General features: G+C 39.3%; 1 protein-coding gene across 1 annotated transcript in view; it reads left to right on the forward strand.

Annotated features, from left to right (window-relative positions):
* TANGO6 (transport and golgi organization 6 homolog) overlaps positions 1–17,694 on the forward strand; it is a 179,988-nt gene that overhangs the window by 33,987 nt on the left and 128,307 nt on the right. Inside the window, exons 8-11 of the mRNA XM_052656048.1 lie at positions 5,956–6,068; positions 7,744–7,920; positions 10,683–10,815; positions 12,538–12,729. Of these exons, the coding sequence (XP_052512008.1) occupies positions 5,956–6,068; positions 7,744–7,920; positions 10,683–10,815; positions 12,538–12,729 (615 nt within the window). The remainder of the gene's footprint in view (positions 1–5,955; positions 6,069–7,743; positions 7,921–10,682; positions 10,816–12,537; positions 12,730–17,694) is intronic.

The raw sequence follows: 17,694 nt of genomic DNA on the forward strand, positions 1-17,694 counted from the left end.
GAGAGGGCACTGTAACTTCCCCACAAAAATACAACTTTTGAGAAGGTAAACAGCATCCAGTCTACTTTGTTCACTCTTTGATTCAGTCAATCAGATGCCAAAAAATTTACCAAGTACCTACTGAATGCCACTCTGCTCGGTTTACAAGTAGGGAAATGATTAAGAATCAGCTGCTACCTTCAAGGAGCTCCCAATCAAGCAAAGAAAGAGTTACAGTAGAGTGTGATTCATAGTTAAGAGCGCCCAGAAACATGCCTCTCTTACTTGTCAGAGCAGCAGTCCTCTAGATTTAGATGAAGGATTGTGAGGCTTAACCACAGACGCCTCTTCCCAGGGCTGGATCTGTAATAGTAGGCCAAGATGCATTCCTAAATGGATGTGGAAATCCCTAAAAAGGAACGAGGAAATCCCGAGGCTGCCAGTGGGGTCATTGGTACCCATCTGTCTCCTTGTCTAATCTTTTCTGAGCTGTTTTGGTTTTACTAGATACATACTGGTCTCTTATTTTGCCCCTGTGTCTTGTCCTATGCATTTATACTGAAAAAGTCACAAGTTGTTTTAGAAATTCCACTTTTCTTCAAAGCACCATTTCACTTACTCAGAGAGGCTTTTTCATACCAAAGAATTAAAAAGATACTTTGAGAGTCTGTCTCTGCCATCCCTGCTTTAGCTTTCCCATCTCTTGGTATTTTGCTTGGTCATCCCTAGTTGTACAGATACCTTAAGTACCCTTGAGGTATGAGGAAACCTTTCAGCTAAACAGAATTTCATCTTTAGAGTATTAACTTCAGAACTGATGGAACAGAGAGCATGTGAGGAAAGGTTAGAAATTTATTGTATCTTAGTCAAGTTGAAGAGTCAGTGTTTCAAATATTGGGGGGTAGGAAGGAATAGTTCATTTTTTTCAACTAGTCTTACTGCTCAATGGCTGAGGTACCAGGAAAGTATAGACCACCATGAGCATACTTGCAGTCCAGTCAGAGAATGCTGGATAAGATAGGAAAGAGTTTCAAAGCGTGATTAAACCAACCTCTTTATTTTTCTGAATCTGCCTGCAGTGCAGGAGACCTGTCTTTGATCCCTGGGTCAGGAAGATCCTCTGGAGAAGGGAATGGGAGTCCACTCCAGTATTCTTGCCTAGAGAATCCCATGGACAGAGGAGCCTGACAGGCTACAGTCTGTGGAATCACAGAGTTGGACATGACTGAGTGACTAACATTACTGCTACTACTACTTTATTTTTCAGATAAGGAAACTAAGATTCAGAGAAGTCAATTGATTCATGTTAAATCTCTCAACAGGTCAGTGGAAGTATTTACAAGCAATCCTATGTGTAACACACCTGATAGTTTTACTGCTATAAAAAGGAAACTTCTAAATGATGTGGAACATCTTTATCACAGGAAGAAATAAGACAACAAGTATTAGATTGTGTTTCAGAACTTGAATCCCCATCCCACTTTGCCTCCTAGTGAGCAGGGAAGACTGTCCACTAGAAAGAGACTGCACATAAGCATGGTTCAAGGAAATTCCACAACATTTGGGTATTAGAGCGTAGAGGCAGGGCAGTCAGATCCTCCCCTTCGTTGCGCAGGAACAACTTACCTATTGTGTTTTTGTTGCTTCTTCAGTTGGTATTGTCACCAGCCTGGTGTGCACGCGATTAGGAGGAAAACTGGCCCCAGCAGTTTTTTCCACCTGTGGTATGACTTCATTGCAAGAGTTTTTTTCCCCTAGTGCATTTGGTCCTTGTCAGTGCTGGCACCAAGAGATCGCTTTGCAACATTGGCTGAATCAGCCCAGCCTTCCGTGTCCCTTTGTGGTTCACTGAATTCCAGATACAAGTCGGGGATGTGGAACATCCACATTAAGGGGAAAGTGACCAGATTTCACTTCGGGAGTGTAAGTGGACAGTAATGTTAGATGTCAGGTGCAGACCACACTGTTAACCTGCATGTGAGGCAACAGATTGGAAGGAGGGGGCTGTCCTTGGAAGAGACTGGCTACATTGTGGCCCTGGAGATTTATGGAAACCTTGGTAGAAAGGGGCTATATAAGATCCTCAGTAGAAGGAAGAGGAGGCCATGCAGAGGTGCTGTCCATGGTGCCACTGGGAGCTTCAGCCCTACTTTGCAGAGGTTGCAGAAACAGGGCCATAAATAGCCTAACAAGCTGGGATCCATTGATTCTGAGGGGCTCCAGCAGGGACAAAGTTGGTATGGGTTAGGGTTGAAGACAGAAAAATACTATGCACAAGAGGAGATCAGTATTGGGAGGCCATGGGGTATATGCTTTGCTCTTTTTTTTTTACTGTGATAAAACACACATAACATAAAATTATACATTTTACATACTAAAATGTATAATTCAGTGGCATTCACAGTGTTGCACAGCCATCATCACCACTGGCTAGTTCCAGAACTTTTTCATCATCCCAAATGTAAACCCCATACCCATTAAGCTTTCGGTTCCCACTTCTCCCTGCCTTCAACCCTGGGAGCTGCTAGTCTGTTTTCTGTCTCTGGGTTGTGTGTGGCTTTTATGTTAGACAGATCTGGGTTTATCCTGGCCCTGCCATTTCCTAACAGTCTACCTTTGCCCAGCTAACTTCACTTCTCTGAGCCTCAGTTTTTCACGGTTTTAGAATGAGAATAAAATGCTTAACTTGCAAGACTCTTGTGAGGATTGATTATATGTTAAATGTTTAGCTGAATACCTGGTTCATTCTTGAGGAGACATGCAATAAATGGTTGTTACTGATTGCTTAATAAAAGTGGTAACAGTGGGGTGCCTTTAAATTGTATACTGCTGCATTTCAACTGCTTATTCACCAAAAATTCAGGTAACACAACTTAATCATCTATTCTTACAGGTGCTAAAGTAGGAAACTTGACTTCTGCCTTCCAGGCTAGTTGAAGAGGTCAGAGATAACTGTATATGCAAGGACCAATTATATGTTACAAGCTCTAAAATGCTTTTGGAATTTATAGAAGAAAAGTCATTGATGGTGGTTAGATGCTTAATGGTGGTTAGATGCTTAATGGTTATTTGAATTAGAGAATGAATGAATGAACTGTTGAACAATGAAATAATATAGCAGGCCTATGGAAGAGGTAGAACTTAAGCTGGATCAATTTCATAAGTACCATTGCCTGTCTTTCATCTGTAAAATGCTCTCTGGTTATTAGGATGCAGAGCAGTTGTAGGGTGGATTTTAAGAAAACAGATTTTGATGATTGTCTTTAGATGGTCAGTCCAGAACTTTTGGAAAATAGATATACTTCCAGTAAGGACATGTAAAGAGAAGTAGATTGGAGCTCGGTCCAAAGAAGAATTTTAACTGAATGAATGTTGGAAGGGAGGTGGCAGTCCCGTTTGTGTCAAGCAGAACTCATTCAAGTTCTTTGAGCTCTCATAGAAAAAGCTAATTGATCAGTTTGAGCCAAAGGAGACTTTAAATCTTTCTACTTTGAAAAAGATTTTTTCTCTGTTCTTATCTATGAACTTAATGGTTTATTAGTTGGTGACTTGATAAGAGTTACTCTTAATTTCTCCCTCTTTTCACATGGTCTTCCCCTCATCACTCTCTGTCCTTTTACACTTTTTTTCTTCCTAGCATTTTCACTACCTGATATTTTATATTTATTTAGTTTCTGTCCTCTTGCTAGAATGAAGCAGATAATTTGTTTCCCACTATATCCTTAGAACCACGAATATGTCTCACAAATTGGCACTCAGTAAACATATGCTGCACCTTTATGTAAAAATGGATAAAATTTTCGTTTGTAAAAGATAACTACAGTTTTTTCTGTTCCTTCTAAGAAAATACAGAAAACTATTAGAAGAGAATTTAAGCATTGGAGGAATTTATCAACAACAGCATACCTTCTGAGAGATGTGCTTGATATGAATTCATGTTAAAGTTTGAAGTGCTTTGGCTCAGTAAATAATACAGATTTAGCTTCATTTGTTTTTTAGTTTTTTAGTTTTTTGTATTGAAGATGCTGGTAAGGAAGGATGGCTCCACAGGGATTACCTCTGGGAACACACAATCCAGAGCCAAACAATAGGCCCTTACGTTATCTGGGGGATCAACTTTTTTACCTCCTATAATTTGTGATATCATAATTAGGCCTGCATATTATTTCTGAACACTGCCATACAATGTACCTCATTTAGCTGGGCTTATGGAGATTAGATCATGCACAGGAAGCTGGCTCCTTCGTTATCAGGCTCCACAGAGGAGTTGGGAGGCTTAGGAGTATGAAAAATTAGGGTTGATTTAAAGAGACAGGGTTCTCTGGAAAAGCACAGAGATTTTTCCAGCTTGTGCCTTCTTGACCTTTAGTTTCCCATAAACATTATTGATTTCCACCTCACTCCTCTTTGTGTTAATTAGGGCCTCTTCTGAGTTTTCCTTTCTTCACCCTTTAAGATAGGTCTGCTTGTAGAGAGCAGACATGCGGACACCTTGGAGAAAGGGGAGGGCGAGACAAATTGGGAGAGCAGGACTGACATACATATACTACCGTGGGAAGCTGCTGTAAGGCACAGGGAGGCTCAGCTTGGGGCTCTGTGAGGACCTAGAGGGGTGGGATGGGGAGGTTGTCAGAGGGAGATTCTCAAGGGGGAGGGGATGTATGTAAACATATAGTTGATTCACTTGTACGGCAGAAACTAGCACAATATTGTAAAACAATTATACAAAAAAAAATAGGTCTGCTAATACAGAATTTGTGAGATTGCTATAATTTCAATGAGCCAACTCTTTAAAAGAATCTCACCTGGTACCTGGAAGATTAAAATCCTAGCATAGTTCCTGGAACACATATGTGTGTTCCATTGTCAAGTGTGTAGTCATTGTCAGAGCCTCTTTTTTCTTCTTTTATTATGATTACAGTTGACACCGTCAGGTTTTAGTTAATTTATTAGAACAGAATTAAGTACATTTTAAAATCCTATTATGCTTGATTGGAGTTTTGAATAGCATTTTAGCACTTCCTAAGGTATTTTAAATTATCCACCTTGAATAATAATAACAGTATTATTGGTTTAACTCATTTTATTCTTCCTGTTAGATCACAAGCAATGAACGAGAACAATTCTTCTTCACTTTGATATTCAGAGTAGTGCAATGCCTAGAACAATACTTTGATTCCAGTATGTATTCAGAAAAGTTTGTTGAATCCTTTTTGAAAGGTACAAATAAAATATTTAACATAGTTATTGTTAATAAGCTTCAGATCCTTGCACGCTTAACCCTATAAAGCCAGTGCAGATCTAGGTGCACGTTGATTGAACTGGAGAGAATAGGACTTGCCCATGTGGCAGTCACATCTGGAGAATGACAAATCCAGGGACTTCCCTTGTCGTCCAGCTGCTGAGACTCTGTGCTCCCAATGCAGGGGGCCCCGGGTTCAATCCCTGGTCGGGGAACTAGATCCCACATACCACAGGTAGAAGATTCTGCATGCTGCAACGAAGACCCAGCACAGCCAAATAAATGAATAAAAACAAATATTAAAAAAAAGGACAAACCTAGAGCAAACTTTTGTTTTGCTTTTTTTTTCTTTTAAATCTAGTCTTAAGCTTTTCTGTTTGCTTGTTAGTCCTCAGGGCCTTTAGCAGTAAGATAATTATTGTATAGATGAATAGTAGATGAGGAGGCTCTGAGCTAGTCAGAAGTAGGAAAGGAATAGGTCAGAAAATGGAACCACCTACCTGGTTCCCCAGCAGTTCTTCAGGCTGCATGCATGAAGGGTGATGCTTCATCTCAGTCTCCCTGTGTTTCAACCTGTCTGCCAATCTCAGGTGTTTCCCTTCGCCTTAAAAATGTTCACCTTAAGACTAGAGTGCTGCTTAAGGTAAGCCTTCAGCCCTGCTGATAGGAGTGCGGACTTTGACTCCCATTCCTCAGGCCTTGCACTTACTGTGCCACTGTGTCCTTTTCCCTAGGTGTATGTGGTCGGGAATGAACCTTTACCAGTGTTGGTGGATTCTCTGCTTCCTGTCCTGGGAGTTCTCTTCTCTCTCTACTGTTTTACCAAGCAGAGCGTGTCTCATATAAGGTAAACAACTTAGAGAACTTTCTTGTTTGTAAACAGTGAAGTCTTTCTTGCATGTTGTTCTTCTTTTGAGTATGACTTATGCCCCTTCGTAGTGTTTTTTTGTTTTTTTGTTTTTTTTAAGGTCAGAAAAACTTCTGACAGTCCTCTAGAAAAGAAAGAGCGCTTTGCAGATTGCAGGGGAATTGGGTCTAGTGTCTGGAATGACTTTCCTCAGCCTCTGTTCTAGACATCAGAGGGAAAATCTCGGTTTACACGTATGAGCATGCCCCTGTTTGACCAGTGAACAACATTGCTACTGTATGTCTGGGGAGGAGGAAATAGAAGTTAGACCATGAACACCTTGTGAGCAGTTAGAAATCAAGTTTGGGAAACCTGGACCTGAGTGTGGCTCTCTGTAATTTAGGTGTGGATTTGGTGTTTGTGCACAGTGTTAATGAGAATGAAGGAGTTCCTCAGTCATCCAGAAAATAATCTTCTGTATTGAAATTTAAGTGGGACTCATTTTGTATCAACTCTGTTCTCACAGTGATTTGTGTTGTTTCTCCCTCCTTATTAGACTTAAATTGGAAGATTGGATTTGACACATACACACTACTAGGTATAAAATAGATAATAAGGACCTGCTGTATAGCACAGGGAACTCTACCCAATACTCGATAATGGCCTATGTGGGAAATGAACCTTAAAAAAGGGTGGATATATGTATGTATAACTAATTCAGTTAGCTATACACCTGGAACTAGTACAATATTGCAAATCAACTATACTCCAATAAAAATTAAAAAAATTTCTATCCTTTCCGAAGTCCTACAGAATTCTGATTTTTGGTGTTTGGAAATCCCCCCATATGTAATCTCATACACAGTAATAGTATCTTCTTCATAGGGTTATTATGAAAACTTAACTATATTGAAGTAAGTGTATAGCACTGTCCTTGGCAAATGATAAGCTCAATAGATAGTCATTATCATCATTGTTAACTGATGAAGGGAAGTACTCAGTCTGGCATATTATTCACAGCTTACATATTGCCTTTTGGTTAGGGTGTCACTGAAGCCTACAGCCATGAGGGAAGTGACAAGAGAAAAGTGCATTGGAGGATGGAGGCTATAAGTGTGTGAATTTGGGTTCTGAAGACCATTCCTATAATAACTCTTGTTCTAGTTTTGAAATTGAAGTTCTCACAGCACTATCATGTCTCATCAGACTGAGAAGGAAGAAGCAAACGTTTATTCCACTTCTATCCTAGTTGACTGGCACAGATAAGAGGGGATAAGGACTCAGCAAGAATTTGGTGGTGTACTATTTCTTGGTCACCAGTTATTGGTCCCATTGACGGTAGATGGTTTGATCTGTGCCAACTTTCTTTCACAGTGCCTGATCCAAAGGCAGTGAGTACACTTGGAATTAAAAAAAAAAAACATGTGGGGCTCATGTGTCATATCAGAGCTGCTTCTACAGCCAGAGATTAGTCAGTCGCTCATCAAATTTCAGGATGTTTGCTTTCTGAAATTCTTAAGCAGAGTTTCCGCTCCCACACGTCAGTAATACTAGGTGATTGTGCCAGCGTTTAGAATGCATGGAACCTGACAGTCATTCTTTCTTTTTCTGTGTTAACTTGTTAGACATGTAGAGTAAGATGACAAGCTCATTTATAACTGCTTTTTTCTGCCAGGTCACTTTGCCAAGAGATCTTATTATGGATTCTGGGGAGACTGGAGAGAAACAAGGCAGTTGTTAGCCTGAAAGGATTTGCAGGGTTGGACAAATCTGTGCCCTCTCTCCATTCTCTGTGCCACTTTAGAGCTGCCCCTCAGGGCGGCATTATGATCACCATCAAGGAGGCCATGTGGTGAGTCCACCCATTCTTTGCTCTCTCTTCAGAATTAATTGTACCCTAAAGGCTGTTCTGTGACTTGTCCACTAAGGGGCGCTGACAGAAAGGAAACCAGAAATTAGCAGCTGAGGTGCTATTTATAATCTCTAAGTGAAAGGTGAGCCTTAAATGATCCTCCAGGTTTTTCCTAGATGCTAACTAATAGGTGCAGTTTGCTGCAGTCTCACAGCACTGCGTCATAACAAGCCCACTTACTTCGCAGAGTCTTTGCCAGTGAATCAGAGTAATTGGCAAACACCTTTCACCCTCAACGCTATAACAATTCAGTTCTCTTTCTGACATTCAAAATGGTATATGTGTGTTCAGAGTCAGACTTATTCCTAAGGGAAATTCTCTCAGAGCACTCTTACGGTAATTTTGTGGTGGAGGTTTGTTTCTCTTAGGGATTGTTTAGAAAGCAGCTAACTGATGTTAGTGGGATGGATAATTTATTTCTCCTGTGTCTGACAAATGTATTTTATATTATTTTCTTTTTCTGGGTGATATGTGTATATGTTACCACCTCAGAACATAAGTTCTTGTTGATCAGAGTCCATGTACTATTTAACTGGTGGCAGCTGCTGTACTCAAATGTCACATCACATTCAAAGTGCTGCTGTTTGTTAAAGTGTTCAAGTCTAATATTTTTATTCATGGTTAGCTTAAGTTTTTTTTTGTTAAGTTTTAAAACACTTATTCAATCAGAAAATTTTTCTATTTTTCAAATAGAAAAAAAATATTGATTCCAAATAGAACCATCAGTGTAGGTTTTGCAGTTATAACTATGCCCCTGAACAAAAGGAGCTTAATGTTTTTTGTCGTGTTTATTTAAAACCACTTTGGAACAGTTTAGACTGGAACCAATTTAGTGACTGCATAGAAAATTTCATATTATTTGACTTGTCAGCAGTTAAAACTTACTGCTATCTTAATAAATCTTTAGTGCAAGTATGTCAAAATCAATAGTTTCTATTGAAACTATAGTTTCTCTCCTTGGCAGGAAAAAAAGTAAATAGGCAGTGATTGAATGAATCTCCATTCACTGCCAGAAGCGATAGATCCTTAAACAGGGGTCTCTACATGGACTTCTGAGACTCTATAATCCCCTTGAAATTATACGCAAGGGATTTTTTATATGCAAATACAGATTCTTTGCTGAAAATACGGTCCATAGCTTCTGTTACATATTGAAGACTCTCCATTTCTCCAGTAAGTTGACACTGTACCAGACTGGGATGGTGGGGGGGTGGTGGTGTGTGGTGTGTGTGTGTGTTTACGATTTCTTCTAAAACTGCTCATGGTGTTCATCCCCCAAGCCTGTGGTCTTTATCGCCACTTACCTTTCACTCCACCGTTCTGCCCAGCAGCACGAATTATCAATAAGAAGTCTGATTAAAGAAACTTTAGAAGAATAGCTTAGATTTTATCATCTTTGGATCCAGAATTGTTACTTTTCTGGAGCTAAATATGACTATTTGAAATTGATTCTTCCATTGCAGTTTTAGGAATGAATAAAACAATGCTTCTGAAGGTAATTGTTAGCATGTCTTTTTTTAATTTTTTAAAGAATCTTTGAATATGGTATTTCATTTTGATAGGATGGTTCACAGAAGCTTAGACATGATTTCAGCTTGTCTTCTAACTTAAAATGTGTTTGAGATAACATGACTGATCTCTAAAAGATACTAGGATAATATAGGAAGTAATCCTAAACTTAACTTCTAGGTGATTCATTCTACTAAAGAATTATAAATACTATGTTACTAGTGAACCAGCAGATTGGGACATACTACCCAGTGAGACTGCTAAATTAACTTTAATAATTGTACTTTTCACTGAAATGAAGCAACACCTGTCATTTTTTCCCTCAATTTAATCTGAAAGAAGTTTTGTTCTTTCATCACAAAAGTAGTAAATGTTCTTTGTATAATATAAAAAAGCATAAAGAGGAAACAAAAATTACCAACTATCCTAATCACAGTTTACGTGACTTAATGTCTTGTTTTTAATGTATCTTCTGTACCTTTATATTCATTTACATGATACAGTATAAGAACATTATATGTTGGCTTTTTCACTTATCTGATGAATGAAAACTAGAAGCCGTAGTATCTTATGAGAATTTTCTTTAAACTTTTTGCAGAAATCACCACACTGTTTTTGATAATTTAGCCACATTATTACTTGGAAATTCAGCCTACTCAGTTTTCTGAATCTATGGATTTTTACAAGTCAACAATTGGCTCCCTGAGATTGACTGAATCTTTCCTATGAAGATTATGTCTTTTTTCCACTGCTTATAACCCTTAGCAGCTCATTGAAAAAAAATCCAAGCTCCTTTGAATGGCATCCAACATTCTCTGTGGTCTGGCCTCGCTTTTCAGCCTTCTCTTGTCTCTTCTCTTCTTCAGGAACCAGAATATATGCATAAACCTATACTTTAATTCCTCATTGCATTTGAAGCTTATTGAAATAATATCAATAGTGATGTTTCAACGTCCATCTTCAAATGAATCTTTTCCCCATTTGAGCAAATGACTATACAAGACATGAGAGCCTAGCTTCTGAGAATAAATAACTTTTTCAGCATGGAGAAACAGGAAAATAATATAAATGTTTTTGAGCTTTATAATGATTTACTGTATGAAATTAACATGTTACTTTAGAAGATTATCAATGGGGTCTCCAAAAAAAAAAAAGGAATAACTCTGGGAAATAAATCTCCCCCTGCATTGCAGTGATGAAGATGAAGATGAAGCCCTGTACCAAAAGGTGTCTTCAGAGCAGTGCCGAGTGGAGCACCTTGGGGGCTTGCTGTCCCATTGCCAGGAATGTGGTTTAGCAGGTGACTTCTTCATCTTCTGCTTGAAGGTAAGAATTGTGTATAGCTCACTGTCGTTTTTATTCTAGGGTAGTATCAGGAGCTCCTTTGAATTTGCCAGGCAGTCATAATTTTAGGTTCTAAAATTAGGTCTTAATTTAGGAGAAATAAAGTCCATAGGGTAATTTTTTTTTTTTAGTAGCGTTTGGTTCAGTCAAAAAGAAATTTACCTTCAGCAGTACACATAGGGTCGAACTCCTTTGCGAGGTAATCTCCACTGAATTTTGAGATGACCAAAGTAAAGCGATTGATCTACGAAAGGGTTAACCTTCGCTCTGTGTTGACAGTAAGAACTCTTTTGAAGTTAATAGCAGGTTTTACAGCTGTGGAATAATCCCTCATCCTTTCTGACTGTTGTTTTGTCAGGTATTTGCAAAGGAGATTTAGCAGTTCTGCCTCTTTCATTTCATTTTGTAGCCACTTGAAACCTTTTCCGGGTTTGTTTCTTAGTCTGGTGGCTTTGTTTTCTTTTGCTCTAATGTCAGTAACTTACACCCTGTTACTCGTTATTTGCATTGTTAGACACCATGAGTCAGTGTCTCTGATTCCCTGTCATTGATCTCTGCCTTCTTTGGTATTTTCCCTAAAGAAAATGTCCACTCTAAGAGAATGTCTATGGAGTTTAAGGTTGGTGTGGGTTGGGAGAATGCAAGGAGGAAATCAGGGCTAATGTTCCTAGAATTGAAGTGGGGGATACTTTTTTGAGGTTTCTCGCCTCTCTTATTCACATTCATACCCCTGTGCAGCCACTCACTGTAAATAACATCCCAAGAAAATACTCTCCTAATTGGATGATTTCTTTAAAATTTTTTTCAAAAAGTCAAAGGGCTTTGCTCTAAACCAAAGTTCTTCTACCTTGGTGGTATTGACATGTTGGGCTAGGTATTTGTTTCTTTGAGTGGGGGCTTCCTGTCCATTGTAGGACGTTTAGCAGCATCCCTGACCTCTACCCATAGAAGTCTGTGTCATCTCCCAGTTATGACAACCAAAAATGTCTTTCAACATTGCTAAGTACCCACTGGAGAGCAAAATTGCCCAGAAACAGTTGAGTACCACTCGTCTAAATTGTCAGTTATTAATGCTGTGGTTAAAGTATTCATTGTTATGGAACTTAAGGTTTTCCATTCCCAACGAAATTTACAGATGAAAGCTAGGGAAAATCTTATAAAACCCACAGTAATGAATTACCTGTTAGTAGAAGTTCAGTTCTGAATATCCTAGAGAAAAAGAATTCTGATGGTGAAAGCATCTAATAGTCACTAAAAAGGCTTTGGAAATGTTATATGACCTCAGTTCAAGGGAGGCTAGTGGTAGAGATCATAAAAATAGTGATAAAGGAAGTAGTTTGTCAGGCTAGTTCTTTGTGTGTGTTTATGATTTTTATTGTAAAGTTTATCATTTTCATAACTTGGCATCATGATATATGTATTATTCTGCAACTTACCTCTTCCATTCAGTTCTGTTTTTAAGATCATATTGATATCTGTGTAGATCTAGTTTATTTATTTCAACTGCTGCAATATAGTAAATACATCACAGCTTATTCATTCTCTTATTGAAGGACATTTGTTTCCAGTTTTTGGCTATTATAACTAATGCTGTAATGAACAGAGACTGGTTCTCCATATATACATTTCAAATGAGGTTTCTGTTTTTAAAGTCCTTAGTTCTGTGGGATTTTTCTTTACTTTTTTTTTCTCCCACACCTATAGGAGTTAACTCACATGGCTGTGGAAAATGAAACAGAGTTTAAAATGAAGTCTTTCTCCAACAAAAGCCTTTTGGAATTAGAGCAGCACCAGACTCTTCTGGTGGAAGGTCAGGAGCGGAAGCTGCTGGTTCTCCAACTGGTGGCTCTTCTGTGTGAGAGAATGTCTGAGCAGATATTCACCAACATCACTCAGGTCAGTGGCTGCCACATAAGGGATCCCAGCCTCGTGGTATTTGTCTGTTTTGGTTTCTTTCATTCTTTCCCAAAGATATTTTTAAAAACGTCACTCAGAGTGTGTTTTGATGACACTTGTATCAGTGCTACCTGGAATTCTGGTTAAAAGTAAATTACTGAGCCCACACCAGACTAAGAGCGTCAGTACTTTCATAGGTCCTGGGTATCGGCATGTCTAACAAGCTCCTGAAGTGGTTCTCGTGCACATAAAACAGAACTGTTTTAAATATTTATATATCTCAGTGGTTTTCAACTTTTGGTGCAAATAGATTGCCTGGGATCTTTTTCCTAATATTGATGCCCAGCCCCATTTTAGAGATTCTGATTCAGCATGTCTACATTAGAGTCTGGGCATATGTATTTTTTATTTTAAGCTCCATAGATGATTTTAATGTACACTAAAAGTTGAGAAGGAGGGACTTCTCTGGCAGTCCAGTTGTTAGGACTCTGGCCTTTCAATGCAGAGTGCACGGGTTCAACCCCTGGTCTGGGAACTAAGATCCTGTAAGCTGTATGTCATGGCAGAAAAAAAAAAAAATGTTGAGAATGATTAAAACTCAAATTTGAAAAAAAAATCACTAATGATAAGATCACATTGAATTTTATGGCTCAGAGGTAAAGAATCTGCTTGGCAATGCAGGAGACACATAACTCTAACTCATAGCTTATCACAACCTGTGAAGTGTTTTTGTTGCCTTTTTATTTTGCCAATGAAGTTTACAGATTTTGTGTAGTGCTTTCAGGATCAGTTAACTGTGGATCAGATCAGTGCTTGAATTTAATGGCTCAGCCTTTTTTTTTAGCCAGCGTTTTTTTTTTTTTTTTAATATATATATATTTATTTATTTATTTTTGGCTGTGCTGGATTTTTACTACTGTAAGGGCTTTCCTCTAGTTGCAGCGAGCAAGGGCTACTCTTCATTGCAGTGCACGGGCTTCTCATTGCAGTGGCTTCTCTTGTTATGGAGCATGGTTTCTGGGGCCTGCAGGCTTCAATAGCTGCGGCACATGGACTCAGTGGTTGAGCTCAGGGGCTCTAGAGCATGGCTTAATAGTTGTGGTGCATGGGCTTAGCTGCTCCACAGCATGAGGGATCTTCCTGGACCAGGGAATGAATGTGTCTCCTGCATTGCCAAGCAGATTCTTTACCTCTGAGCCACTAGGGAAACCCTTTGCCAGCATTTTTTAAAAGTAGGAATTAAAAGTACTAAAGCATAGTCAGTGTAGTCATATTTTACCCTTTTACCACAGTTGGCTGTGGCTTGGTTGGTGAATAATCAGCTGTAAGATGGTCTGATTGTCACACTTAAATCTGACACTCCAGCTCTTTGTATCATCGTCATTGTCCTCTGCCTTCGGGTGTTGCTAAGCAGCATTTCACTACAGCTCCTGCTGAGAAAATTTGCAGCTGCCTGTCAGCTCTGACGTATCGTGCCTGTTTAATGAGATTTATTTTCATGATTTCTTTTCTGGCTTCTTACTCCTTCAGTTCATTGACCCTGTATTACTCAGTAGGGTGATTTGTTTCTCCTGTGTTTATATCAATTCGCTAAAGAATTTTTCACCCAGACCTTGTTTTTGTCTCAGAATGCCCGTTGGAAAGGGAAATGGCTTAAAAACTGATATGACTTAAACTTTCCCACTTATCTCCCTTTACTCCTAATTAAGGAACAATGGCATTAGGCTGATACAAGAGTGGTTTGTCCCATTAAATTTTCCTTCATCTGAGGTTGAACTGTATCACGACAAAAAGGAGCACACAAAACCCCACTGAACTGCATTTTGCAGACTTACTGATGGTGGTAATTCGGTATATTATTTTGAAATACATGCATGCATATGGATAAATTATATGTAATAAATAAATTGTAAGTAATTTTGTTAATATCATTAGGAATGAAGACTTTCAGTATAAGAAATAAAAGAGTTTAATGAATTTAAGTTAAGTAGAACCCCTGTCATATTAAATTTTTACTGGAAGTGTTTGTATGAACTCAGTTTATTTTTCTCATTTTTAAAAAGATATTTCCTAGCTCAGTCTATTGTCAGTGCCAAGAAGTAATGACAGTCCAGTAGCCCTAAGCATCACTGCTGCTGCTGCTGCTAAGTCGCATCAGTCGTGTCCGACTCTGTGTGACCCCATAGACGGCAGCCCACCAGGCTCCGCCATCCCTGGGATTCTCCAGGCAAGAACACTGGAGTGGGTTGCCATTTCCTTCTCCAGTGCATGAAAGTGAAAAGTGAAAGTGAAGTCACTCAGTCGTGTCTGACTCTTAGCGACCCCGTGGACTGCAGCCCACCAGGCTCCTCCGTCTGTGGGATTTTCCAGGCAAGAGTACTGGAGTGAGGTGCCATCGCCCTCTCTAGTACCAGATTATAGTTTCTAATCACCACTTCCTACCAGAAGAACACAAAGCTCATTGGATTAAAGGTTCATTCAGGTCCAGGGCAGAAATTGTACAGTGTAAGCCTCAGGGCATCTTGTTGTGCCTGAAAACCAGGAAGCAATCTGAGATTAACAGGCCCGTGTCAGTAGCGTTCAGAAGTTAACTTGGAGGGGCTCCCACTGACCACAGGTAGGACAATTTGAGCATGAAAAAGAATAATGCCTGCAGTGGATTGAAATGCATCAAGTTTCCCCCCAAAAGGTATCTCGTAGGACATCTTTGGAGGTTCCTAGGTGATCAGTTCACTACTTTGTAAATCGATAAATGCCCGGAAAGAATAAGACATTTATCTTTCCTGTGGGAACTATGTTTCCATGTAATTAGTCAATGAAGAAATTTTTTTCTTTGTGTAAGAGCCACAGCTGGAAAATTCAAAATGAGAACTAGAAAATTATATCAATATTTTGCAATTCCCTAATGAAATAATCGATTGAGGTAGCAATCATCAATGTCTACAAAAACCATTAGGGATACTTTATAATGAATATATTAGGCCAAATATACCCAAACCGTCTGATCCTTTCTTCTCCCAGCATTTAATTATAAAAACTTTCAAATTTCAAAGAATTTTGTAGTGATTATCTGGATATCCACCACCTAGTTCTGTCATTAGTCTTTTACTGTATTTGCTTTATCACATATTTGTCTATCTCCAGCTGCTTGTCCATTTTATTTTTGGTGGATTTCAGGGTTAATGCTAATATCAGTATGTTGTTGTTCAGTTGTCCAGTCATGTCCGACTCTTCGACTCATTTCAGAGAGTCAAAGAAAGAGTGTTAGTATATGTTTCCCTATATATTTCAGCTTATTCTGATTAATCTTTTTTTTTTTTGGTTGCATTGTGCGGCTTGTGGAATCTTAGTTCCCCAACCAGGGATTGAACCTGCACCCTCAGCAGTGAAAGCAAGTAGTCCCACTCACTGGACTGCCAGGGAATTCACTGGGCTGAGTAATCTTAGCATCACTATAAGAAGAGAAGCAGACGCTATTATGTGCCTCTCATGTAATGCAGTACGACGTATGCCATACCACCAGGAAGTGTTCCTCTCCAAACCCCCAAACAATATAAAACAACCCCCACCCCACAGGATAAAGGAGCAAATTAAGTGCAATGAAGAAACAATTAGCCAAATCCATGATGCAGGAAATTCCATAGTACAAATGACCCAGTTTCTCCATCAGATAAATGGCATTAAGGAGGGACAGGGCTGTTGCAGCTTAAAAGGGACTTGAGTCCTCTCAGGGAAGTGTAATGAGTGGTTCTTTATTCAAACAAACCAATTGTATCAAGACATTTTTGTAAAAGTCATGGACCCAGTGTTAGAAGATAAAAGGAATTTGTATTTTGTGTATTTGTAGTATGGTAGTTATGTAAAAGGGGCTTACCGGGTAGCCCAGTTGGTAAAGAATTCGCCTGCAATGCAGGAGACCCCAGTTTGATTCCTGAGTCAGGAAGATTCCTGGGTCAGGAAGATCCCCTGGAGAAGGGATAAGCTACCCACTCCAGTATTCTTGGGCTTCCCTGGTGACTCAGACAGTAAAGAAGAATCTGCCTGCAATGCAGGAGACCTGGATTTGATCCCTGAGTTGGGAAGATCCCCTGGAGGAGGGCATGGCAACCCACTCCAGTATTCTTGCCTGGGGAATCCCCATGGACAGAGGAGCCTGGCAAGCTACAGTCCATGGGGTCACAAAGAGTTGGACATGACTGAGCATCTAAACACAGCACAGTTATGTAAAAAGACACATCTCTCTATTTGTTACAAATGCATATTGAAGGATTCCTGGATGAAAGATGAAAAAATTTAAAAACTGTGTTGGCAAATGGCATATTAGTATATGAGATAACGCAGAGAAGAATGAGGCATGGAATGATCTTTACTGATTCAGAGCCCTGTTTCAACTCCCAAGTTCTTTTATTCCATAAATATGTATTGAGGGCCTACTATGTGCCACCTACTCTTCTGGGTATCAGAGACATAGCAGTGAACAAAACAGACATATATGTGCTCTCATGGAGCTTACATTCATATATATATAGAGAGAGACAGTAAACAAGCCGAAATACACAGCATGTTAGACGGTGATAAGCACTAGAGAGAAAAAAATCTAACAAGGAAAGGGATGGTGAAGGGAGTGTGGTAAGGTAAATAAGGTGGTCGTGGAGAATCTCACTGAGAAAAGTAACTTTTGAGCAAAGATCTGAAGCAGGGAAGGAGGGAGCCATTGATACACCTAAGGGAAGAGTGTTTCAGATGAGAGGGAGTATGCCCAGAGTGTGGCAGGACCAGCAAGGGGGCCAGTGTATATGGAGTGGAATGAACCAGATTCCCTTTTTCCTGCCCTTCCAGGAAACTGCCACCGTCTGCACCATTCTGTAACTAGATCACTGTAATTGGCAGAGTAAAAGGGGTTCTACTTTCATATATTACATTTTTTAATATAAGTAACACCTGCACCTGCTCACTGTAAAAATA

This window comes from Budorcas taxicolor, chromosome 18 (assembly GCF_023091745.1).
Source record: "Budorcas taxicolor isolate Tak-1 chromosome 18, Takin1.1, whole genome shotgun sequence".
In the NCBI taxonomy this organism is placed as follows: Eukaryota; Metazoa; Chordata; class Mammalia; order Artiodactyla; family Bovidae; genus Budorcas; species Budorcas taxicolor.